Genomic DNA, 27,004 nt, shown 5'->3' with positions numbered 1-27,004 from the left:
TTCAGCTTCAGCATCAGTCCTTCCAGTGAACACCCAGGACTGATCTGCTTTAGGATGGACTGGTTGGATCTCCTTGCAGTCCAAGGGCCAGAGAGGTTGCTAAGTTAACGGGTTGCAATACTCGGTCTTAGAGCACCTCTTCAGTCTCTCAGCCCAGTGCTCTTCCTTATATCTTAGTCTCTCATGGTCATGTCCTTTTTTGTTTCATTATATAGTTAGATACGCATAACTGTAATTTAATAGATACTACCAAGAGATTGTATATCTATAAGAGACAGTGTATGTACCCACCCCAAAATGCTCATTTTTTAAAACCGTTTTTCATAAAATCTGAATTAAATGAAATATCATATAGGAGAAGGGTCTTATAAAACACTGCCAATTGCCAGCTAGGTAAGCTTGCCCCACAAGCACAGTCAAGGTTGTGAGCTGTGTTTAACACCCTGCTTTCTTGCATTGAGCTGGTTGTCATGTGCTGTCGATGCCATCTGGATGCATCATAAGTGTGTGGTGATTTTGCAATAAACACACAGTAACTATAATGTAACCCAGAAGCAGAATGACTGTAAAAAAAAAATAAATAAATAAGGTCAACTTTTTTAAAATGAAATCTATCCTTACTTGAAATTTCAAGTTGAGAAATTCAAATATATTATTGATACCTGACATTAGTGATTGAACATGAAAAATTAAATAAAGAAAAGAGGTCATTTCCTAAAGAGGTCAGTATGGACACACACATGCATACAGACACACATGTTCACTTGGAGAGCCACCTTGCTAGGTTGGCAGGGCTCCATGAATGACAGCCTGTGAGGGCAGCAGATGATAAGGTTCATCTGTACTTTGCTCTCTTCATCATCCTGTCTCCAGAGTTTTTGTCTTCAGGCTTCCCTTTTCTTTTTAGGCAAACCATCAGCTAATGACCAAATTCCAACAGAACATGTGAAGTTTGAATTATTTTTAGAAAGAGCATGATTTTTCCTTTCAATTTGTCTGTAAAGACACACTTTTAACTTAAGGAAGTTCTTGCATGACCCTGCTTTTTTGGCCAGAATGACCAATCCAATATATCAGTTCATTCGCTCAGTCGTGTCCGACTCTTTGTGACCCCATGAATTGCAGCACGCCAGGCCTCCCTGTCCATCACCAACTCCTGGAGTCTACCCAAACCCATGTCCATTGAGTCAGTGATGCCATCCAGCCATCTCATCCTGTCGTCCCCTTCTCCTTCTGCCCCCAGTCCTTCTCAGCATTAGGTCTTTTCCAATGAGTCAACACTTCACCTGAGGTGGCCAAAGTATTGGAGTTTCAGCTTCAGCATCAGTCCTTCCAATGAACACCCAGGACTGATCTCCTTTAGGATGGACTGGTTGGAGCTTCTTGCAGTCCAGGGGACTCTCAACAGTGTTCTCCAACACCACAGTTCAAAAGCATCAATTCTTTGGCGCTCAGCTTTCTTCACAGTCCAACTCTCACATCCATACATGACTACTGGAAAAACCATAGCCTTGACTAGACAGACCTTTGTTGGCAAAGTAATGTCTCTCCTTTTAAATATGCTATCTAGGTTGGTCATAACTTTCCTTCCAAGGAGTAATCCAATATATAAAATATTTCTAATATGAAAATATCTCTATTTTATTATATGCATGTATTATTAGCTAAGATTCCTAGATTATACTGAAAAGGCCAGTGCAGGTAAGTATTTGACAAAGATACTGGAAGTAAAATTGGATTAGGGGTCAGACATCTAAAAATATATCTATCTCAGGGTTAAGTTTCTTCATCTATACAGCAAAGGCATTGGGTTAGAATTTCTTTTGTTTCTAGACATTCGCTGCTTTATCTCCTTCATTGGCCATAGTAATGTTAACCTAACTCCTCTTTCTCATCCTCTTTAAAACACAAGTGAGGGATAACGACTTGAATTATCCAGGGAACTATTTAGATCTGAAATATAGTGAAGGCTAGCAAACACATCCCAAGACGCCTTCTGGCTCTGAGAATGAATGGCTGAGTATAAAACATGGATGATGAAGGACAGAGATATGCTCCCAACAGTCAAAACAATGCTCACTAAGAAAACTGCACTACAAGGAATTTAATCTTAAAACTAAATATTAGTGATGTTATTATATTTTTCTCCCAAGAAGGAAGAGGAGGAAAAGAAGGACAGAAGGAAAGAAAGAAGGAAGGTAGGAAGGAAAGGAGTCAGGCAGAAGGAAGGAAATATGTGAGTGTCATTAAACTCTTTTCCATCAGAGGAAAGATTAATGTAATGATTAATAATAATCATCAGGGCTTCCCTGATGCTCTAGTGGTTAAGAATCTGCCTGCCAATGCAGGGGACACGGGTTCAAACCTTGGTCTAGGAAGATCCCACGTGCCGTGAAGCAACTAGGCCCATGTGCCACAACTACTGAGCTAGGGCTCTACAGCCTGTGAGCTGCAACTGCTGAACCCATGAGCTGCAACTACTGAAGCCTGCAAGCCTAGAATCCGTGCTCCACAAGAGAAACCACTGCAATGAGAAGCCTGTGCAACACAATGAAGAGTAGCCCCTGCTCACGGCAACTAGAGAAAAGTCTGTGAAGCAACAAAGATCCACCACAGCCAAAATAAATAATCTTAAAAAAAATTATAAAAAGTAATGCCCCAATCAAATAGAAAATCTCTCTTTCAACTATCAAAACATGCAAAGTTGAACCTCTGTTTTTCTTCACTCGTCAAAAAAGATGCAGTTTATTACCTTTAAAGTCCACATCTCCAACAAGTTTTGTCTTTCCTGTGATTGGGTCATGGATATAGTTGATACTAACGTCGATTACAGTGGCACCTTCCTTAACCATATCAGATGTGATCAACTTTGGGATACCTAGAAGGAAAACAGAGTTGTAAAACACTGGAAAATACTTAAACTCTGTCCTTGAGAATAACAAGGATTTATACATCTGGTATTTTTGTTGTCATGGAAAGGTAGCACATGAGGGTATTGCTGGGTGAAATTCTGCTCAGGTTTACCCTTTCACCTTAGAGACTGCTTACAGACTTCAAATGGACCCAGCTTGAGCAGCCTCCTTTGTATCTCATGTACTATAAATATAATGGGGGAGATTATGGAGATAAAACAGGCTTCTATTGAGGGTGAGTGCAGTGGAGTGAAAACAACTTGGAAAATGGAGGCAGAGACAAGGAAGTGAGGGAGGGAAGGAGGATAAAAAAGACAAAAAGTGAAATGGTACTATTCATATTTCTCAGGGTTGTGGTAAACTGTAAAGTGATGTGCACAAAGTAGTATCTTATCATTTCCAAACATGAAAGACTATCCTGCGTTGATTTTTTCTTGGTTTCTTTGATCATCACATCTGTATATAACTTGGAATGGTAAGAAACAGTACATTCTACTTAGTGTTTCTCCATTTGAATTTGAAAGATAGCTCTACAGAAATGTGATGTCACCATCTATTTTTTGTAACACTTTTCAAATTTTATTTCAGATGCAACAGTGCCAGCTAACAACGGCTAGTGCTCCCTTTTTTTTTTTGCTATGAGTTAACAAATCATCCCTAAACTCAGTGTCTTAAACCAACAACTTATTTTTATTTTCCACAGTTGTGTGAGTTGACTGAGCTCAGCTGGATGGATCTTCCTGGGGGTCTTTCACATAAATGGAGTCAGTTAGCAGCTGCAGTTGGAGGCATCTCAACCTGTGACATTGCTGGTTGTCCGAGGTGCATTCACAGGCCTGCAGTTGAGCTCGTCTGGGGATGCTGATTGGAGCACATAGATGTGGCCTCTCCACGCAGCTCGGACTTCTCACAGCCCCGCAGCTGGCTTCCAGGAGTGCGTGTTCCAAGCGGCAGGAAATAGAAGGTACCCATAGCTTGAGGATGGAACCTGGAAACTAGCACAGTGTTGTTTCTGTCATATTCTATTGGTCAGCCAGTGACAGAATCCACTTAGACTGAAAAGGAGGGGTAGAGATGCAACTTCCCAATGGGAGGAGAATCAAAGAATTTGTGTCCATCTTTATTCCATCAGAATGCCTCTGGATGACACTGTGTCTGGAATGTGATTTACTCATTTTCACACTACATCCCTTAACCAGAATAGGGTAATCTGTTTTGCATCATCAGAGGCTTTCTTCTATCATCTGAATATCCAGATGCTTTAAATGTCATCTTGTGACATATGATTTTTAGTGGTAGTAAGAATTAAAAGGCTAAAAAGACAGTGCCAAGATAGATGCAGCTAGCTGACAAGGTTCCTCAGCCACACCAACGATACAACAAAGATGGTTATCAATGCTTGAGAGATATTTTTTCTCTTGCTTTCCTATCCTGTCCCAGAGAACTTCTCCCTTTTTATCAGTTCTAGCATAGATATCAAGTAATGCTCCAAATAAAGTCATAAAATCCTGTATATTCTTGGCAGTCATTAGAAAAAGAAACCATAAGTGATATGACAGCAAGAAATATTTTTAAAATTAAAATGACAATGAAGTAGTTATTAAAATCCAGCTACTATGATTTTGGGAAAGATCCAGATCTCCCTCTCAATTAGGACCATTCAATTCACTATCTCAATGAATATCAATTGGCAGTGGTCAAATACACAGTTTTCCAAAGCGAGGGAAATGTGAGCTTGATTTTAATTCTCAGGAAAATTACAAAATGGAAAACCACTGAATGCATGCTTTTTTTTTTTTTTTTTGATGATGATGATGTTACATATGTCCATTGCAGAAAATGTCAAAAGTATCTAAAAGTTTAAGCTGAAAACAAAAATCACTATAATCTTGCCATCCAAAGATAATAAATGTATTTTTATTGTATTTGTTTCTAGGATTTCGAAATGCTTCTTCATTAGGCATAAAGCCTATAAAAGGATATATAATTTTGTTTGTATTGTGCCTCATTGTTTATCTTTGAATTAAAATTAAACTGTAAGCATTTTCCTATTTCATCAGTTATTTAAAATTTAAAAACCACACGAAATAAGTTATTATGTAAATTACCATAGTAAGTTATTCATTCCTGCAGTCTTTTCAATACTTTGCTATCATAAATAATGCAGTGATGATCATTTGTGCTCAGGAAACTATGATGATTTCTTATCTGCAGCAGCAAGTTTGACAGTTTTTCACTGAACCCTTATGATGGGATTCAGTGAAACATGATGGAAAAACATGGGTTGAATAAAAGCTCTCAATGGTAGTCATGACTGGTTAAATAATACATTCTGAAACAGCTTATCAATAAGGTCTTCCATGAAAAGTATCTTTCAGTGCCATTTTCAAATTTTGTGAGAACTTGGAAGAACACATTGGCATCACAATAGTTATTTTACCTTTGTCCTCCTCCAGGTCTTTTCCACCCTTCTCTGCTCTACTTTATGGCAGGGATGGGACTGATTCTTATAGAGGTCTTGTGTGTTTCCTCTCTCTCTTGGAACCCTGTCACAGCCATGAGAACAAACACAAGCCTCCCTGCTGGCAGATCCAAATCCTGTGGAAGAGAGCTGAGTTGTTTCAGGGAAGCCATCCTAGACCAGTCATCTAGCCAACCACCAGCTGAAGGCAGATGTTTGAACAAGCCAAGTCATGGTCAGAATATCTGAGCTAAGGTCACCATAATTGACTAGCTGAACCATGCTCATGAGAAATTTATTTTAAAGGGTGGTTGTTTAAATTGACTGAGTTTGGGGGTGTTTGGTTGTTTTTTAATACAGCAAAAGTTGCATAATACATATTAGCAAATGACACAAAATTGGACAGAATAGCTAGTAGGTAGCTACTTTGGAATAGTGGACTATCAATAGCCATAGAATTTGAAAGAGGTTCTGTTTATCTGATCAGCTGGGTGTACTTGATTAAAAATTCACTAAAAACTCTTAGGTTGTTCCAAGACAAATAATGTCCAGATTCAGGGATGTAATGCTTTCCACTATATTTTCAGCAGAGTTTCTCTGAAAATGTTGGTTGTATTCTGGAGGCTGATCTCGAGAAGAATGATGAGAATGGATCTGGAAATCATGTCATATGGAACAAGTGCTATCAAACTAGTTGGTTCAACTGTTTACCCATCAGGTTGTGACAAGAAGAAAAAGTTTATGCCACAATGTAAATCAACTATATCAGTAAACATGCTTTTAAATTCAGCTAGCTTTAGTTTTTCATAGAAACAATTTTTCAATGATGATAGCAAATATGTTGATTTCTTTTTTTAAATTTTGGCAGTGCTGGGTCTTCTTGCAGTGTGCAGACACTGTGTTGTACCACGTGGGCTATGTGTTGCAGCATATGCTGCAACTAGTTGTCCCGTGACATGTAGGATCTTAGTTCCCTGACCAGGGATTGAACTCTTGTCCTCTGTATTGGCAGGCAGATTCTTAACCACTGGACCATGAGGGAAGTCCCAGCATGCTGATTTATATTCTGCCACAGTTCTTTATGTTGATGTGGATCTATAACTTACAGTTTCCAAAGGGTAAGGAACAGCCATGGGTTAGTATTGGTCCATACATTGAATATCTCTGAAACAGAGGAATGGTTGAATAAACTCAAGTTGCCTTTCTTAGGGGGGAAAAAAAACACCTAAAAAACTAAAAATAATCAAAACCCAATAATTGTGTCTTCAGTGTGTTAAACTGTATAGGGAGTTGATTTACTTTATATATTTCCAGAAGGAAGAATGAAGGGACAAGGAAGGGAATAAATTTTAGCTCAATACAGAGAATATTTTAAGAATAATAAGCCACAAAGAGAAATACTGTCCTTATTCCCCATTAGAAATGTTCACAATAGGGCAAAGATGAGATTGAATTGGGGAAGTTAATGATGCTTTCAAATTTTATGATTTAAAGATTCTCTTTTGTCTAATTAAAATAATTTTTTTTCTTTCTTCTCTCAAGTAATTCATTTCTGAACCCTTGCAGACTTCTGACCCTGTCATTCTGCTAAACAAAAGAAAGAAATAATACAAATTGTACTTAACAGTTGAAATGATAACAAATAGGCATATATGATACCTACTTCAGATATGTTAAATGAGCTGTCCACTGACATTGTTGTCTTGTAGAAACAAATGACTGGAAGTGAAGTTGTTCATTAATTGTACCTTAAAAGACACTGAAAAGAAATTTCTTAATTGGGTTCCCCAAATAAACAAATGCAATATATTTAAATTAAATTATTATCATTTGATAAAGTGACATATTAAAAACTAAACATTTGGAAAAGACTTTCAGTTTAGTTCAGTTCAGTCACTCAGTCATGTCTGACTCTTTGCAACCCCATGGACTGATTTTAGATGTTAGTCTAAAAAAAAAGACTTTAGATACTAGTAGAATGTGAAGTCAGAAAAATTTTTTTTTTGTTTTTTTGTTAAAGCTGAAAATGAACAGTAGTTTCAAGTGAACATTTCCTATGAGCTTTTTCTTTTTGATGTGATAGTTCCATAGAAACCTATCCTTAATTCTTATATAATTTGAAGACTCAAGCATTATATGTGAGAACCAAAACCATCCACATCCACATAACTTACTCTATACATTAACATAACTTTATTATTTCATTGTTTTTATCAATACAACTTTATTGCTCTAGGGAACTCTTGCTCAGAAAGATAAAAGTTTTAAGCAATTTTACTGTCTCAAGAACACATCAAAAGACTTATTTTAATTAACATCAAACTGTTTGACATCTCAACAGAGAGTATCAAAATTTTCAAGACTCTTGGAAATCCTTTAAATCCTCTCCTTGTTGTGTCTTCAATCCTAAACTTTTATATTATGATCTTTACCTAATCCTACCGAAAATTTCTGATTAAGAGACTTGCCTTAAACAAACTTCATGTTTAATCTCTTGCAACCCCATGGACTGTAGCCCACCAGGCTCTTCTATCCATGGGATTCTTGAGGCAAGCATTCTGGAATGGGTTGCCATTTCCATCTCCAGGGGATCTTTCCCACCCAAGGATCAAACACACATCTCCTGCATTGCAGGCAGATTCTTTACTATCTGAACCACCAGGGAAACCCCCAAAAACAAACTTCAACATCTCCTAAATATTCCAACTTTGCTTCTACACCCTAAGATGTTATTGAGGTAAGTAGCTCACTGGGGCTGGGGGGGGGGGGGGGGGGGGGCGGGGATTCCTGATTTGTGGAATTTGGTGATTTCTGTGGTATAAGTATTCCTATCATGGCTGACTTCAAGTTACCAAGGTGATCCTTCTCAGGCTAACAGCAGTTAGGTTCAGCACACCACTGCCTCTAAGGGACTATCAAGATAGTGTTCTCCCATGCTTCTCTAACCTAAACTCAGATTTGTCTTATTGATGGACTGTTTGGATGCCATCTGGGGGAAACCAATGTTCAACAATACTGGGGATCTGTAAAAATCTAATCAAGAACTTCTCTTGGCCATGGTCCAGGACCTCAAGTTGGAACCATGGTTGCCTCTTTGGCCCTTTGAGCCTCTTGCTGGTACAGGAAGCTGTTGGCCTCTGTGAGTGGGATGATGAGGTAAGTCTTACATTGAGTCCCAACTCTGATTTCTTTTCTTTAAAGGTCCCCAAAAGCTGAGTTTATTTTGTCTTCTTTAAATAAGAAACTCATTTTAGGAATCCTTTGATTATATGTTCAGTTAAATAACTTTTATCTTTGGTGGAAGTCAGTGCTATTACTTACAACACAATTTGTCTCTATCGCTGTCATCTTTTGTTGTATATTTACAAAGGAAGAGTTCACAGCGAGGGGATGTGGGTAAGGTAGATAAATCCATTACTCAAACTGACCCTGAGGACTGAAAAGTTCAGAAAGTGTCTTTTGAATTTTGGAAAATCCTGTGGATGTTTTGCCTCAGCTCACTTGTTTCCCTGACTAAGATGGTAAAAAATCTGCCTGCAGTGCAGGAGACCTGGGTTTGATCCCTGAGTCAGGAATATCCTCTTGAGAAGGGAATGGCTACCCACTCCAGTGTTCTTGTCTGGAGAATTCCATAGACAGAGGAGCCTGGCAGGCTTACAGCCCATTGGTCCACAAAGGGTTGGATACAACTGAAGTGATTTAGCACTAGCACAGCATCCCAAATATCCAATGTTCTGCTTTTTTTTTTTTTTTTTTTTTATGTTTCTGAGGGAATATCTAAGGCATTTAGATTCCAAAATTGTTCCCTTAAAATGTCTTCGCCAAGGCAAACAAAAAGTGAAAAACTAAAAATGGTCTCTTTTAGAGTCTTCCAAGTCTTAGTACAAATCAAATAGCTCTTTTATTATTTATCTTCCCCCAACTTAAGTTTCTCTACTTCCTTTGACTTCTTCCTTTTACCTCCTAACTGTCTAGAAAAATCTCCAAAGTGCAATTACTTCATAAAATTAACCACCCCTCCCCTCACCATCAGAAACAGGGAAAATTGCATTGTTTTAAGGTCTGGTCTCATACTGAGCCAAAAAGCCAAGTGATAAAATTTGCAGAGGAATTAGAAATAGTTTTAGGAATCAATAATCCAGTAACCCCAAGTGTATATCAAATAGTACATATGTGTTCTGTTATGAAAGAGTCGAATGGAAAGATAGGATTCAAAGACCCCAATTTGCATAAGAAATCAGAAGAATTTAGAAAAGTTGTGTATATTAGACAAGGTCTTTTGGAAACTCTCCCCTCCTGTGAGCACAGATTGAATGCTGATCCCGTCTTATAAGCAAAGAAAGGAACCATCCATTGGAGAATTCAGAGACAAGTTCTTTAATACCTTTAGACAGTTTTCATAAGTAACTCCTGCTGCAAATGTAATGAGCTTTCTACTAACTTTTTGCCAATACCTTTAAGCCTGAAACAGAAAGTTTAATACACTAGAAACATTTAGAATTTAAACATCTATAATTTAAAACATTCTAGAAAAACTAGAATGGAATAATAGACTCATTGCCAGACATTCAGCACTTCACTGAGCATTTTTAAAAGAATATGAGAACAAAGGGAATAAGACTCAGATAAAACAATTAGACATTCCCTATGAGGAGGAAGAGGAGGAGGAAAAGGAATCAAATGCCCAATCTCTTATTTTATCCTTGAAAATTCACAAGGAGAATGTCCTCATAATGTTAGAAGGCAACCTTTTGCTTGATCTGGGCACTACTTTATTAGTCTTAAACTGCTATTTAATTCAACATCTCCCTTGGAGAAATGGTTGTGGGTGTTTAAGAATACACAAGCGTTCCACATGTCCTGGCTGAGAGCAGAGGTGCAGTCTCGGCTCCTCAGTGACCCCACACTTGTGAATTTGACAGGGACAGATGTATGCTCAAAGTGGAATCATCAACAAATTAAGTGATTTCTTGACAGTCTCTTTCCTGAAAAGTCTGAGGACTTCCTATTTGTAATGAGGTTGCAACTAATTGGCATATTAACTTAGACTTACTGTGTCTAAATCAAGTCCAAATTGAAGATCTCAAAGAAATGCTAGAGTTTTTGTTGGTAACACTTCTATAAAACTGGCGGCATTAATAGGACTGAACCTCTAGCTAAACCTCTATCTAGTGAGAAAAGTACATTTGTTGAGACGTTCTTAAGTTTCAGTGAGTTTCACCTGGGGAGCTTGTTAGACTGCCTGTGTCCTGAGTCAGCAGGCCAGATATGGCCCAGGACTCTGCATTTAACACTTCTCCAGGTGACTCTGGTACATAATATTCTCTTAAAGCACTAGCTAAAGACAGACCAAAACTAACAGAAAATGGACTGGTTCTTAAAACTCCTGTCCTTCTAGGTAAAAACACCAATGAGTTGAGGATGTAGAATCATTCAGAATCTTAGATGCATAAATAGAATATTCATTCCCCAGTTCCCTGTAGTAGCAACCTCAAATTCTGTTTTATCCTTGTGCCTCCTGAGAGAATATATTTAGTTTAGACCTGTATTTTGTTTCCTTCAGTGTCCTTTCTTTAGTGTTAATTATAATTGACTATTATGATTTCTTTTAGATCATAATAATCAATACTTATTGGCCTTCTTCTGGAAATATCAACAATATACATATCTGGGCTATTGTTATACCTAGGAGTTTACTAAGTCATCCTCATACTTTTTCAGAATCCTCTATCAGGACCTAAAGAATCTGAAATTTTCCTGTAATTATATTCTTATCATTCAAAGGAAGATTTGCAGAAGAACATATATTTTAGAAGATGTGAATCAGACACTGAATTTTAAGTTTCTAAAAATTCAAAATACTTTTAGGCTATGCTGGCCTATCAGCAGATGTATTCCTCAAGTAAATATGTAATAAGAAACATTACAAGTACAATAAAATAGCTGTTAGATTTTATATAAATATTTGTTATTGCAAACTCCCTCCTTTATAGTTAGCAATTTTCAAAACTCTCATATCAGTTCTTTAAATTCCTAATAAAACATATCAACTCTATATTCTAAGATATTCAGTTACATGAAATTTCATTGTTGCACACTTATAATATCATCAACATTTCCAGCTTTAACCCTGCAGAGCAAAAACAGTCTCGAGAAAGAACACAGCTGGAAGAATCACCCTACCTGATTTCAGGCCACACCACAAAGCTACAGTAATCAAAACAGCCTGGTATTGACACAGAAACAGACACACGGATCAATGAACAGATTAGAGAGCCCAGAAATAAACCCATGCCCTTATGGTCTATTAATCTATAGCAAAGGAGGCAAGGGTATATAACGGAGAAAAGACAGTCTTCTCAATAAATGGTGCTGGTAAAATTGGACAGCTACACATAAGAGAATGAAATCAGAACATTCTCTAACACCATATATCACAATAAACTCAAAATGAATTAAAGACTTCAGTAAAAACAACAACAACAGCTTATTAAAGACCTAAATTTAAGACCAAAAACCATAAAACTCCTAGAGGAAAACGTAGGCAGAACACTCTGACATAAATTGTAGCAATATTTTTTGGATCTGTCTTCTAAAGCAAAGTAAATAAAAGCAAAAATAAAAAGCAACCTAATTAAACCCAAAATATTTTGCACAGTAAAGGAAACCATTGACTAAAAAAAAAACCTACTCAATGGAAGAAAATATTTACAAATGATATCACTGACAAGGAGTTAATATCCAACATACATTAAAAAGCTCATATTAATACAACTCAACATAAAAAAAAACAATTAAAAAGTGGGCAGAAAATATGAATATACATTTTTCCAAAGGGACATGAAGATAGTAGACAACAGGCACATGAAAAGATGCTCAACATCACTAAATGTTAAGGAAATGCAAATCGAAACTACAGTGAGATATCACCTCACACCAGTCAGAATGGCTATCATAAAATGAACACAGATAATAAATTATTGGCAAGGATGTGTAGAAAAGGGAATTTTGTACATTGTTTGTGGGAATGTAATTGATGCAACCACTGGGGAAACAGAATGGAAGTTTTAAAAAAAATTAAAAATAGAACCAGCAATTATACTCCTGCGTATATATCTGAAAAAGACAAAAACACCAGTTTGAAAGGATAACACACCCCAATGTTTATACCAAAATTATTTACAATTGTCAAGATATGGAAGCAACATAAGTGTCTACCAACAGGTGAATGGATAAAGAAGATGTGATACATACACACACACACACACACACACACACACACACACCCACAGGAATAATCCTCGGCCATTAAAAAGAATGAAATTTTGTCATTTGTAGTAATATGGATGGATTTGGAGGGTATTATGCTAAGTGAGATACTTCAAAAGGGTAAGACAAATACTGTATGATACTGCATTTTTGTGTGAAATCTAAAAATACAACAAACTTGTGAATACAACAAAAAGAAAGCAGAAATAAATATAGAGAACAAACTAGTGGTTACCAGTGAGGAGAAGGAAGGGGGAGGGACAATATAGGGGTAGGAGAGTAAGAGGTACAAACTGTCATGTAGAAAATAAGCTATAGGGATATATTGTACAGCAGAGAGAAAATAACCAATATTTTATAATAACAATAAATGGGTGTAACCTTTAAAAATAAATTAATTTTTAAAAAATTCTAAAAGACAGAAATATAGATCAATGGAACAGAATAGAAAGCCCAGAGATAAATCCACATACCTATGGACACCTTATCTTCAACAAAGGAGGCAAGAATATACAATGGAAAAAAGACAGCCTCTTTAACAAGTGGTGCTGGGAAAACTGGTCAACCACTTGTAAAAGAATGAAACTAGAACACTTTCTAACACCATACACAAAAATAAACTGAAAATGGATTAAAGATCTAAATGTAAGACCAGAAACTATAAAACTCCTAGAGGAGAACATAGGCAAGACACTCTCGACATAAATCACAGCAAGAGCCTCTATGACCCACCTCCCAGAATATTGGAAATAAAAGCAAAAAGAAACAAATGGGACCTAATGAAACTTAAAAGCTTTTGCACAACAAAGGAAACTATAAGCAAGGTGAAAAGACAGCCTTCAGAATGGGAGAAAATAATAGCAAATGAAGAAACAGACAAAGGATTAATCTCAAAAATATACAAGCAACTCCTGCAGCTCAATTCCAGAAAAATAAATGACCCAATCAAAAAGTGGGCCAAAGATCTAAATAGACATTTCTCCAAAGAAGACATACTGATGGCTAACAAACACATGAAAAGATGCTCAACATCACTCATCATCAGAGAAATGCAAATCAAAACCTCAGTGAGGTCCCATTACATGATGCTCAACATCACTCATCATCAGAGAAATGCAAATCAAAATCTCAATGAGGTCCCATTACATGCCAGTCAGAATGGCTGCTATCCAAAAGTCTACAAGCAATAAATGCTGGAGAGGGTGTGGAGAAAAGGGAACCCTCTTACACTGTTGGTGGGAATGCAAACTAGTACAGCCACTATGGAGAACAGTGTGGAGATTTCTTAAAAAACTGGAAATAGAACTGCCATATGACCCAGCAATCCCACTTCTGGGCATACACACCGAGGAAACCAGATCTGAAAGAGACACGTGCACCCCAATGTTCATTGCAGCACTGCTTATAATAGCCAGGACATGGAAGCAACCTAGATGCCCATCAGCAGACGAATGGATAAGAAAGCTGTGGTACATAACACCATGGAATATTACTCAGCCGTTAAAAAGAATTCATTTGAATCAGTTCTAATGAGATGGATGAAACTGGAGCCCATTATACAGAGTGAAGTAAGCCAGAAAGATAAAGACCAATACAGTATACTAACGCATATATATGGAATTTTGAAAGATGGTAACGATAACCCTATATGCAAAACAGAAAAAGACACACAGATGTACAGAACAGACTTTTAGACTCTGTGGGAGAAGGCGAGGGTGGGATGTTCTGAGAGAATAACTTTGAAACAAGTATACTATCAAGGGTGAAACAGATCACCAGCCCAGGCTGGATGCAGGAGACAAGTGCTCAGGGCTGGTGCACTGGGAAGACCCAGAGGGATGGGGTGGAGAGGGAGGCGGGAGGGGGGATCAGGATGGGGAACACATGTAAATCCATGGCTGATTTATGTCAATGTATGACCAAACCCACTACAATATTGTAAAGTAATTAGCCTCCATCTAATAAAAATAAATGGGGAAAAAAATTAAGGAAATATAAAAAAAATTCTAACTTATAAATAAAATGACATACTAAAGACTGAGAGTAAGAGGATTCAAGCAATAATAGTAATAATTAAAACAAAAAGACAAGAAGATGGAGAGAAGTGCCAACCACAAAATTTTGAAAGCCAAATAGCAGATGGACAACTACTAATTAAGTAAGCAGACCCAAGAAAGCTGAAATCTAAGCCACCTGCAGGAAAAACCCAGAAAGTAGATCAATATGTACTGCAGAATCCCAAAAAAACTTCAAAAGAAAGAAAAGCTCCTTCAACTTGGCCTTTTAACTCTATATCTTTCTCTTCCTTTCAAAACAGCAATAGGATTTCATGGGAGATTGGTATGAGAACAAATTGTGGTGATAAACATGATGCTTTGCTCAGACTCACTTTGCCTTCTGACAACTGAGGCTTGTAACTGGTCCAACCTAGTCAATCTCCCCTCCCTATCCCTCAAAGCTAAGTCCTTAACATTCAACTAACATCCAAGCATTAGTTAGTGCTACCCACTGGAAGATACACATAACCCAACGTGATTGAATCCCAAGCAAACACTTGACTCAGAGTCAGGCTAAGACCCATTCAGTAGTTTGAGAAATAGGGAATTATCCCAAACTGACCTGACCCATAGATAGGCTAGAAAAGAGGAAAAATAAATATGAAAAAACAATAGAAAATTCTGCTTTGGGCACAGGATGATAGTAGAAACTACTAACTATGAAGGGATATCCCTAAAATCCATATACTACAGTAATATAAAGGATATATACTGGTTCCATTATAGTTAACTGGTGTTACATAATCAATATCTTATATAAGATACTTGGTTTATCTCTTTCTGCTGTCAATAATTTAACATTGGACTGTATATCCACCATGTGCTTTTCAAATCTTTCTAGCATACGCTGAAGTTCGTCTCTTTCTCTTGTGACGAGATGGATATCTGAGTCGCAATCACCCTGAAACATAATTCAAGACAGCAGTTATCATTTCAAGACAATATTGTTTCAAGATAATTCAAGACAGAATTATCACCACATGGTTGGCACAAGGATGCTGAAGATGAGACTGACTGAAAGATGCTAACAGACAAAAAGAACACAACTTCCTTTAATGTAATTAAGGAACACAATTATTAATCTATAAGGAGAGCAGGAGAGAGAATGCTGGCAATACTGGGGCAAATTTCCAGACCTTCGAGTTCCCAGCAAGAGACCCAGCTGCCACTGATCCTACTTGATGAGACCCCATCAGATGCTTCAAGTGTCACTCTACCCCAGTTGTGTATACTGCTGTTGTAACTAAAGTATAATCCCCAGACTGGAAGCATACAGTATCTGCGAACATGCAAGGCATGCAAATTTTGAGGTATATCCCAGACCTACTCAATCAGAAACTATGGGGGCAGGGCCCAGTAACTGGTTTATCAAGCCCTCCAAGTGATTCTGATTCATTTGGAGCTGGGAATCACTAGTTCATAGCCCTCTCCATGGGAGGAATCAAGCGGGTATGTGAATACCTGCTCACCTGCTCACCCAGCACAAGTAACTTAACAGCCTAGCACATTCCTCAGTGTTTCCTGAGACTAAATCCAAGATCAATTTCCCAGGCATACCAGCCCCCAACTGTCCCAGCACCAAACCTATGTGAGCTCTATTTTTTCTGCAATCAGATAAATATAAATATTTCTACCAGACGGTGCACATTAGGATATTCACTGAATAAGCAAGTACTTCCAACATTCCTAAAACAAAATTATACCTATTACTTCAGTACAACTTAAAAAAAAACCCATTAACTTCATAGTTATTGTAGAAAATAAATATGGCAAATGTACACTTGGGGTCTATGGCATATTAATGTTCAAGTACTATATGCAGAAGCTCCAGAGATAGTGACAATCTGGTATTTTGCTACATTGGAAAGCATTCTGATCTATGGTATTCAATATCTACTATGTACAAACCATGTCCAAAGTACACTTGGTAAATGGTAAATATCCATGAAGTATCCTTCACCTGCCACTTGGAAATAAGTTATCCTCTTGGTTAAGCAAGAAAAGTCCAGGGAAAATGAATGAGATTAGCTATCTGGACACCTTGAAGGACAAAATGCATCTGTATTACAGGATAAAAGCAATTAGGGTGAGGACTTAATTAACATTTAAATAACGATAAAAGAGAACCTATGACGTAACCATATTTAAATAAAAATATTTTTACAGAAAGGAGGTGGTATGCCTAGATTTTAGAAAAGGAGAGCTCAACGAATAAGGATTTGACAGTCTGTTTTTCATTATTATCTAGGTCTCAGCTTAAACGCCACTCTCTGTAAGGAGTCCTTCCAGATTCTCCAATCTAATTTAGATCTCCCTCTATATACTCTCATAGCATTCTGAAAATTTCCTGTATTCTTTCCTCATTAATACTTACTATAAATGAGATTATAAAGTTATTTACACAACTGGGTGTTTAGTGTGTCTTTATCACTAAAATCAGAGATCAAATTGCCAACATCCACTGGGTCATAGGAAGAGCAAGAGAAATAAAAAAAAAAAAAAAGAATCTGCTTCACTGACTGTGCTAAAGCCTTTGACTGTATGGATCATATGGATCACAACAAACTGTGGAAAATTCTTAAAGAGATAGGAGTACCAGACACCTTACCTGTCTACTGAGAAACCTGTATGCAGGTCAGGAAGCAATAGTTAGAACTGGACATGGAACAACGGATTGGTTCAAAATTGGGAAAGGAGTACATCAAGTTTTGTATATTGTCACCCTGCTTATTTAACTTATATGCAGAGTACATCATGCAAAATACCTGGATAGGTGACTCACAAGCTGGAATCAAGACTGCCAGGAGAAATATCAACAACCTCAGATATGCAGATGTTACCATCCTAATGGCAGAAAGTGAAGAGGAACTAAAGAGCCTCTTTATGATGGTGAAAGAGGAAAGTGAAAAAGCTGGCTTAAAACTCAACATTCAATAAACTAAGATCATGGCATCTGGTCCCATCACTTTATAGCAAATAGATGCAGAGAAAGTGGAAAGAGTGACAGATTTTATTTTCTTGGGCTCCAAAATCACTGTGGATGGTGACTGCAGCCATGAAATTAAAAGATGTTTGCTCCTTGGAAGAAAAGCTATGACAGACCTAGACAGAGTACTACAAAGAGAGATATTACTTCTCTGACAAAGGTCTGTATAGTCAAAGCTACAGTTTTCCAGTAGTCATTTACAGATGTGAGAGTTGGACCAAAAAGAGGGCTGAGAGCCCAGGAATCGATGCTTTCAGACTGTGATGCTGGAGAAGACTCTTGAGAATCCCCTGGACAGCAAGGAGATCCAACCACTCAATTCTAAAGGAAATCAACCCTGAATAATCACTGGAAGGACTGATACTGAAGCTGAAGCTCCAATACTTTGGCCACCTGGTGTGAAAAGCAAACTCATTGGAAAAGACCCTGATGCCGGGAAAGACAGGAGGCAGGAGGAGAAGGGGATGACAGAAGACGAGATGGCTGGATGGCATCACTGACTCAACAGACATGAGTTTGAGAAAGCTCAAGAAGATGGTGAAGGACAGGGAAGCCTGGTGTGCTGCAGTCCATGGGGTTGCAGAGAGTCAGACGTGACTTACAGACTGAACCACCACCAACACTAAAACGCAAGTGCCCTCAGAGACACAGGAGGTCCTTCCCACCACACCTTCAGTACTTAGCATGTAATTCTAAAATGAATGAATTCCCCACTTCGCTAAATGTGTCTTGTATGTATGTATGAGTGCTAATAATTCCCTTTTATCACTCCATTTTTCCTAAACACACATGCACACATACACAAACTCATGTACACATACCCACAATGCTAGACTGAGACTAGGAAACAGGTCTTCTTTATCTTGTATCCTGCATGCCACATTCATAGTATGCTCTCAGTACACATCTACTGAATTAAACCTAACTTTCTATCTACACCTGATGTGCTTGGGAGAAGGAAACGGCAACCCACTCCAGTATTCCTGCCTGGAGAATCCCAGGGACGGAGAAGCCTGGTGGGCTGCTGTCTATGGGGTCGCACAGAGTTGGACATGACTGAAGCGACTTAGCAGCAGCAGCAGATGTGCTTTAAATCAGCAAATAATAAAGAAATAAAACATTTACTACGAATTAGATGTTATGTTAGACCCTTATACAATTATGTCATGTAATCTTCATAAGAGGTTGTAGATACATTCCTCACTTTGCAAATCAGGAAGCCATGAGTTAGGTAACTTGTCTAAGCCAGTGTCTGGAGTTGAAGCTTCTAATAAGGTTTCCAACTCCAAAGCATTTCCCATTACACTATACCCAAAACTCACATTTGGAAATCTGGTGAGTACAAGGTCAAAGAGACCAGCGCTGTCCCTACATAGACAACAGAGAACGAAAACCCTATATGCAAAACAGAAAAAGACACACAGATGTACAGAACAGACTTTTAGACTCTGTGGGAGAAGGCGAGGGTGGGATGTCCTGAGAGAAGAGCATTGAAACAAGTATACTATCAAGGGTGAAACAGATCACCAGCCAAGGTTGGATGCATGGGACAAGTGCTCAGGGCTGGTGCACTGGGAAGACCCAGAGAGATGGGGTGGAGAGGGAGGCGGGAGGGGGGATTGGGATGGGAAACACATGTAAATTCATGGCTGATTCACGTCAATGTATGGCAAAAACCACTACAATAATGTAAAGTAATTAGTCTCCAACTAATAAAAATAAATGAAAAAAAAAATTACCGATACAAAAAAATGTCAATATATTTTCTGAGTTGCAGCAATCCCAGGAAACTCTGCCCAACAATTTGCTATAAAAAGCAGGGGTTGAAAACACAGCCTGTACCAAATCGAGCTTGAGACAGGTCTATGCTGTCTGCCAACAACTGTTTCTAAACAAGCTTAAAACACCCAGTTTTAGACTAGAATTTACTCCTTAGTTCACAGCACTCACAACTGTCTTACACTCCACCCATTTCACTCACGTACATCACCCATTATTCCCTACCACGCCTGAAATTTACTACTGGACTCTAAAATGCTACCAAGGTCCCAACTTTCTAAACTTTACAAAATGAATCATGTCAGGTGTCATTAGAACATTTCAAGAAACTAAATAAGATGAAGGGGGGAAGGCCCCTCCTAATTTTACCAGTAACTTACCCATATCTCAACTTGCCTTTCAACCATGAATTCACACCAAGCAAACAAATCCAACATTTAAAAGTACTGAGACACTTACCCACTCAGTTCTACTTAATAAGTTGATTAAACTAATCAACATTTTTGAAGAAGACTGTCCCACACAATGAAGGTGATCAATTCAGTGATTTCTTTTTCTTGATTCCTAAGTATATTTGGAGCTTAAAAAACAACTCAGCACACATAAATTAACTTAACTGTATGTCCCCACCCATTCATTGTGCTCTTAACAGATAACAAAGCACAGTGTTTAAACAAACACTCCAAATCAAATTCAGTCAGGAGCCAATGAAGTTACAAAACAGTCTAATCAGAAAATGTCTCAAAACCATTTGGCAGTAGGCAGATCTTCAAGAAAAAGATGACAGAGTTGGTAAATGCAGCCAAGTCTAAAATCAAATGTCCTGAGTTTTAATGACTGTACTTCCAACTTCTCTAATTTTATCCAGTATGTAGATAATGTGAGGGTCATAGAAGCCTCCAGGAATCCTCTAACTCCAACGTTTAAAAGAAAGAAGAATCTGGACACTGTAAAAGCAGTGCTAAGGGGAAGGTTCATAGCATTACAGGCTTACCTCAAGAAACAAGTCAAATAAACAACCCAACTCTACACATAAAGCAACTAGAGAAGGAAGAAATGAACCCCAGGGTTAGCAGAAGGAAAGAAATCTTAAAAATTAGGGCAGAAATAAATGCAAAAGAAACAAAAGAGACCATAGAAAAAATCAACAAAGCTAAAAGCTGGTTTTTTGAAAAGGTAAACAAAACTGACAAACCGTTAGCCAGACTCATCAAGAAACAAAGGGAGAACCAAATCAACAAAATTAGAAATGAAAATGGAGAGATCACAACAGACAACACTGAAATATGAAGGATCATAAGAGACTACTACCACCAGCTCTATGCCAATAAAATGGACAACTTGGAAGAAATGGACAAATTCTTAGAGAAGTATAACTTTCCAAAATTGAACCAGGAAGAAATAGAAAGTCTTAACAGACCCATCACAAGCACGGAAATCGAAACTGTAATCAGAAATCTTCCAGCAAACAAAAGCCCAGGACCAGATGGCTTCACAGCTGAATTCTACCAAAAATTTAGAGAAGAGCTAACACCTATCTTACTCAAACTCTTCCAGAAAATTGCAGAAGAAGGCAAACTTCCAAACTCATTCTATGAGGCCACCATCACCCTAATTCCAAAACCAGACAAAGATGCCACAAAAAAAGAAAACTACAGGCCAATATCACTGATGAACATAGATGCAAAAATCCTTAACAAAATTCTAGCAAACAGAATCCAACAGCATATTAAAAAGATCATACATCATGACCAAGTGGGCTTTATCCCAGGAATGCAAGGATTCTTTAATATCTGCAAATCAATCAATGTAATACACCACATTAACAAATTGAAAGATAAAAACCACATGATTATCTCAATAGATGCAGAGAAAGCCTTTGACAAAATTCAACATCCATTTATGATAAAAATTCTCCAAAAAGCAGGAATAGAAGGAACATACCTCAACATAATAACACAAGCTATATATGACAAACCCACAGCAAACATTGTCCTCAATGGTGAAAATTGAAAGCATTTCCCTTAAAGTCAGGAACAAGTCAAGGGTGCCCACTCTCACCATTACTATTCAACATAGTTTTGGAAGTGTTGGCCACAGCAATCAGAGCAGAAAAAGAAATAAAAGCAATCCAGATAGGAAAAGAAGAGGTAAAACTCTCACTGTTTGCAGATGACATGATCTTCTACATAGAAAACCCTAAAGATTTTACCAGAAAATTATTAGAGCTAATCAATAAATACAGTAATGTAGCAGGATATAAAATTAACACACAGAAATGCCTTGCATTTCTATACACTACCAATGAGAAAAGAGAAAGAGAAATTAAGAAAACAATACCACTCACCATTGCAACAAAAGGAATTAAATACATAGGAGTATATCTGCCTAAAGAAACAAAAGACCTATATATAGAAAACTATAAAACACTGATGAAAGAAATCAAAGAGGACACAAACAGATGGAGAAATAGACCATGTTCATAAATTGGAAGAATCAGTATTGTGAAAATGAGTATACTACCCAAAGCAATCTATAGATTCAATGCAATCCCTATCAAGCTACCAATGGTATTTTTCACAGAACTAGAACAAATAATTTCACAATTTGTATGGAAATTCAAGAAACCTTGAATAGCCAAAGCAATCTTGAGAAAGAAGAATGGAACTGGAGGAATCAACCTGCCTGACTTCAGGCTCTACTACAAAGCCACAGTCATCAAGACAGTATGGTACTGGCACAAAGACAGAAATACAGATCAATGGAACAGAATAGAAAGCCCAGAGATAAATCCAGGTACCTATGGACACCTTATCTTCGACAAAGGAGGCAAGGGTATACAATGGAAAAAAAGACAACCTCTTTAACAAGTGGTGCTGGGAAAACTGGTCAACCACCTGTAAAAGAATAAAACTAGAACACTTTCTAACACCATACACAAAAATAAACTGAAAATGGATTAAAGATCTAAATGTAAGACCAGAAACTATAAAACTCCTAGAGGAGAACATAGGCAAAACACTCTCTGATACAAATCACAGCAAGATCCTCTATGACCCACCTCCCAGAATATTGGAAATAAAAGCAAAAATAAACAAATGGGACCTAATGAAACTTAAAAGCTTTTGCACAACAAAGGAAACTATAAGCAAAGTGAAAAGACACACTTCAGAATGGGAGAAAATAACAGCAAATGAAGAAACAGACAAAGGATTAATCTCAAAAATATACAAGCAACTCCTGCAACTCAATTCCAGAAAAATAAATGACCCAATCAAAAAATGGGCCAAAGATCTAAACAGACATTTCTCCAAAGAAGACATACAGATGGCTAATAAACATATGAAAAGAGGCTCAACATCACTCATCATCAGAGAAATGCAAATCAAAACCACAATGAGGTACACGCCAGTCAGAATGGCTGCTATCCAAAAGGGGTACACGCCAGTCAGAATGGCTGCTATCCAAAAGTCTACAAGCAATAAATGCTGGAGAGGGTGTGGAGAAAAGGGAACCCTCTTACACTGTTGGTGGGAATGCAAACTAGTACAGCCACTATGGAGAACAGTGTGGAGATTTCTTAAAAAACTGGAAATAGAACTGCCATATGACCCAGCAATCCCACTTATGGGCATACACACTGAGGAAACCAGATCTGAAAGAGACACGTGCACCCCAATGTTCATCGCAGCACTGTTTATAATAGCCAGGACATGGAAGCAACCTAGATGCCCATCAGCAGACGAATGGATAAGGGAGTTGTGGTACATATACACCATGGAATATTACCCAGCCGTTAAAAAGAATTCATCTGAATCAGTTCTAATGAGATGGATGAAACTGGAGCCCGTTATACAGAGTGAAGCAAGCCAGAAAGATAAAGACCATTACAGTATACTAACACATATATATGGAATTTAGAAAGATGGTAATGATAACCCTATATGCAAAACAGAGAGAGAGACACAGATGTACAGAACAGACTTTTGGACTCTGTAGGAGAAGGCGAGGGTAGGATGATCTGAGAGAATAGCATTGAAACATGTATATTATCAAGTGTGAAACAGATCAGCAGTCCAGGTTGGATGCATGAGACAAGTGCTCAGGGCTGGTCAGGAACAAGTGCTGGGATGGGATACTGGGATGACCCAGAGGGATGGGATGGGGAGGGAGGTGGGAGGTGGGATCAGGATGGGGAACACATGTAAATCCATGGCTGATTCATGTCAATGTATGGCAAAAACCACTACAATATTGTAAAGTAATTAGCCTCCAACTAATAAAAATAAATGAAAAAAGAAAGAAAGAAAAATGTAAAGAACCCAAATGATAGTCATAAAATTTTGAAAATAATTAAGACCTAAAATGAGGACATGTTTTTATTCTCATGTTTTTATTCATCATCGTTAACCTTATACATCTTCAGACCATCAAGTTGCAAACATGATTGTAGTGGACAAAGGGGATGATCTGTCCAGTGCTCACTGCCATTTTTTACCCCTTCCTTTTGCACAGTTATCATAGAAGATGCCTGGTCTGTACAATGTGGCCTGCCTTTCTGACTGGTCCAAGAATGGGAATGGCCTGAAGCCACGTAGCCTGCCATGGAGACAAAGCCATTCTACTTAAAGAGAGAAAATGCAGATGATACCAAAAGTAAAGATTAGAAAGAGAGGAAGTGTCCAGCAGCATGAGTTCCTGGATCCAGTTTCTGGAAGCTCAGATGCCCCTGCACTCTTCCCAGATATATAATGAGCTATTCAATCTCCCTTAATTTCCAGGAATCAGTACCTTACACTTTGTTCTTAAGTAGTTTTCCTAATTAATGCAGTGTTCCTAAAGTCACAGACTACAAAATGGTCACAGAAGACTACAAAAATGAAAATTAAGAAAAACTTCCTAAAAATAAGTATGAATAACATTACATTATTACAATAATAAACCAAAAGTTTGCTCATAAAGCTCTTTTTTGCCTTATCAAACACTCTCACAAAGAGATATTACCTTTTCTAGTGTTTTAAATACTGGAATTTTTTCACATGTAGAATGACTTCTAGAGCAAGATCTTCGCTGTATTATATGTTGGAGTTTTTTTAGTTCTTTCTTATAAAAATCTCATTCATCTTCTATACCTTTCAGAAACGTATCTAAACGAGAAGGTGACTTGTCTCGTCGTTTTATTCCATGTTCTAGTCTCATCCTCTCAATTTCCACAGTAAGTTCTCTTTCTGCAAATTAAAGTCATAAAATCTTAAAACAATGTTGCATATAAAATGTATAATCAGCCAAATAAACTATAATTTTTACAATGAAAGCTACTAAAAATCATTAGCTGTTTTGCATATCACCTACAACTGCCAAATATCAAAGAGGTAAATGCTGAAAGGAAAAGATTTAAAAAAAATTATATTAAAAGTTTAAATAAAATCCAATAAGTCAAGTCCTGCTTTTGTCATATACAAGTCTGGGTACTATTCAGTACTACACAGTGAACAATAAATTATCACATGGTACTTACTCTCTGATGACCTGAAAATGCACTAAAAGAAAATTTACCTGTTCAAACTGGTTATAATATGCGTGACTTTAACATGAAGCTTAAATTTAACATAGTATACACAGAATAACTAGTCTTTCCTCACACAAGCACAATTATTAACTTTTACCATAGAAATGACATTTTCAGGAGTCAAAAGTAGCCTGTGCATGCATGCATGCTAAGTCACTTCAGTTGTGTCTGACTCTAGGCGACCCCATGGACTGTATGTAGCCCACCAGGCTCCTCTGTCCACGGCAAGAATCCTGGAGTGGGTAGCCATGCCCTCCTCCAGGGGATCTTACCAACCCAGGGATGGAACCCCCATCATTCATGTCTCCTGCACTGGCAGGCAGGTACTTCACCTCTAGGACCACCTGGGAAGCCAAAAGTTGCCTAATATTGGCAATTTTGTATAGTTCAATCTAATTTAACTGATGTTCTTTACAATTCAAAGTCATGAAGTGATTTTCAAGACATATTCCAAGTCACTTACCATCTTCTTTCATTCATTTGACAGATAATTATTGAGAATTTACTGTAGGTCCAGCATGAGCTAAGAATACAGTATGAAAAACATGTCCAAGGTCAAATAATTATTCTAACTGTAGCAGGACAAGAGTCACAAAAGAACAGTGTGCAATACAATCCAGAGGATGAACAGCAGAATTTATTCTGAGTGACCAGAGAGGTTAAGAAAGTAAGAGAGCTGAAGGAATGGGCAAATGCCTTAAATGGTAAGTCAAACTGATGAATGAAAAGTGTCCACTGTATTTGGCACAATGGAGGTGACTGGTGACCTTAACGAGAGCAGTTGTACTGGTGAAGTAGAGGACAGAAGCAAACTGGAGTGGACTGAGGTGCTAAATGAAGAAGGAAATGGCAAACCACCCCAGTATTCTTGCCTGGAGAACTCTGTGGACAGAGGAGCCTGGTGGGCTGCCGTCTATGGGGTCACACAGAGTCAGACACTACTGAAGCAACTTAGCAGCAGCAGCAGCAGAGGTGCTAAAGGATAGAAGGTGATCAAGCAGAAAAGCAGGGATGAATGACTTTTCAAGATGTAAAAGCTATAATGAGGAGGAAAGAGTAGCTGGATAGGGATGGGTCACAGTTTTTGCTTTAGAATGGGAAAAGGGAAAAGCATGTTTGAATACCAATGGGGAAAAAACAGTACAAAAGCTAATGTTATCAAAAAGAGATAATATGTAGCATTTTAAAGTGAGAGAGAATGGGACCTAGAGAACAGATGGAGGCAGTGGCCCATCATAAAAGCCAAATGGCTCCACTCTAACAGGGAAGATAAGGATGGACAGGTTCAAGATCTGGGGACAGGAAACATGGAATGCCTCCCTGATGGCTTCTGTTCTTTTAGGAAAACTGGAGGTAAGATCATCTACTCAGAATGGGTTTACTGAGAATGAAAAACACTTGAGTATGTTCCCGCAGGATGGGAGATCAAGCAGTAAGGAATATAGAGTAAGATCTCCATACCTCACTGAAGGGGGCGCTGTGGTTCGGGGCCATGTAACTTCCAGTGCTATAGCTACCGTCCGGGGCACACGCTTGCTCCTAGGAAGAAAAGTTATGACCAACCTAGACAGCATATTAAAAGCAGAGACATTACTTTGACAACAGAGGTCCATTTAGTCAAAACTATGGCTTTTCCAGTAGTTATGTATGGGTGTGAGAGTTGGACTAAAAAGAAAGCTGAGTGCCAGAGAATTGATGCTTTTGAGCTGTGGTGTTGGAGAAGACCCTTGAGAGTCCCTTGGACTGCAAGGAGATCCAACCAGTCCATCCTAAAGGAGATCAGTCCTGGGTGTTCATTGGAAGGACTGATGCTGAAGCTGAAACTCCAGTACTTTGGCCACCTGATGTGAAGAGCTGACTAATTGGAAAAGCCCCTGATGCTGGGAAAGATTGAAGGCGGGAGAAGAAGGGGACGACAGAGGATGAGATGGCTGGATGGCACCACTGACTCAATGGACATGAGTCTGAGTA

At 38.0% G+C, this 27,004-nt stretch overlaps 1 protein-coding gene and 1 long non-coding RNA gene across 2 annotated transcripts in view; both read right to left on the bottom strand.

The window, feature by feature from the left end:
• Positions 1-469: 469 nt before the first annotated feature.
• LOC136155198 (uncharacterized) lies at positions 470-4,078 on the bottom strand. The gene is made up of 3 exons (XR_010660718.1): positions 3,711-4,078; positions 2,753-2,878; positions 470-563 (listed from the first exon to the last, which is right to left on the bottom strand). It is a non-coding gene; the product is annotated as an uncharacterized lncRNA (long non-coding RNA).
• Positions 4,079-15,426: 11,348 nt separating this feature from the next.
• Positions 15,427-27,004, bottom strand: part of LOC136155195 (centrosomal protein of 135 kDa-like) — a 38,436-nt gene continuing 26,858 nt past the window's right edge. Inside the window, 2 exon segments of the mRNA XM_065917058.1 lie at positions 15,427-15,600; positions 24,469-24,692. Of these exon segments, the coding sequence (XP_065773130.1) occupies positions 15,436-15,600; positions 24,469-24,692 (389 nt within the window). The 3' untranslated portion in view covers positions 15,427-15,435.

This window comes from Muntiacus reevesi, unplaced genomic scaffold (assembly GCF_963930625.1).
Source record: "Muntiacus reevesi unplaced genomic scaffold, mMunRee1.1 SCAFFOLD_115, whole genome shotgun sequence".
NCBI classification, from domain to species: domain Eukaryota; kingdom Metazoa; phylum Chordata; class Mammalia; order Artiodactyla; family Cervidae; genus Muntiacus; species Muntiacus reevesi.
Note: the sequence above shows the minus strand (reverse complement) of the source record. Positions and strands in the feature narration are given on the sequence as shown.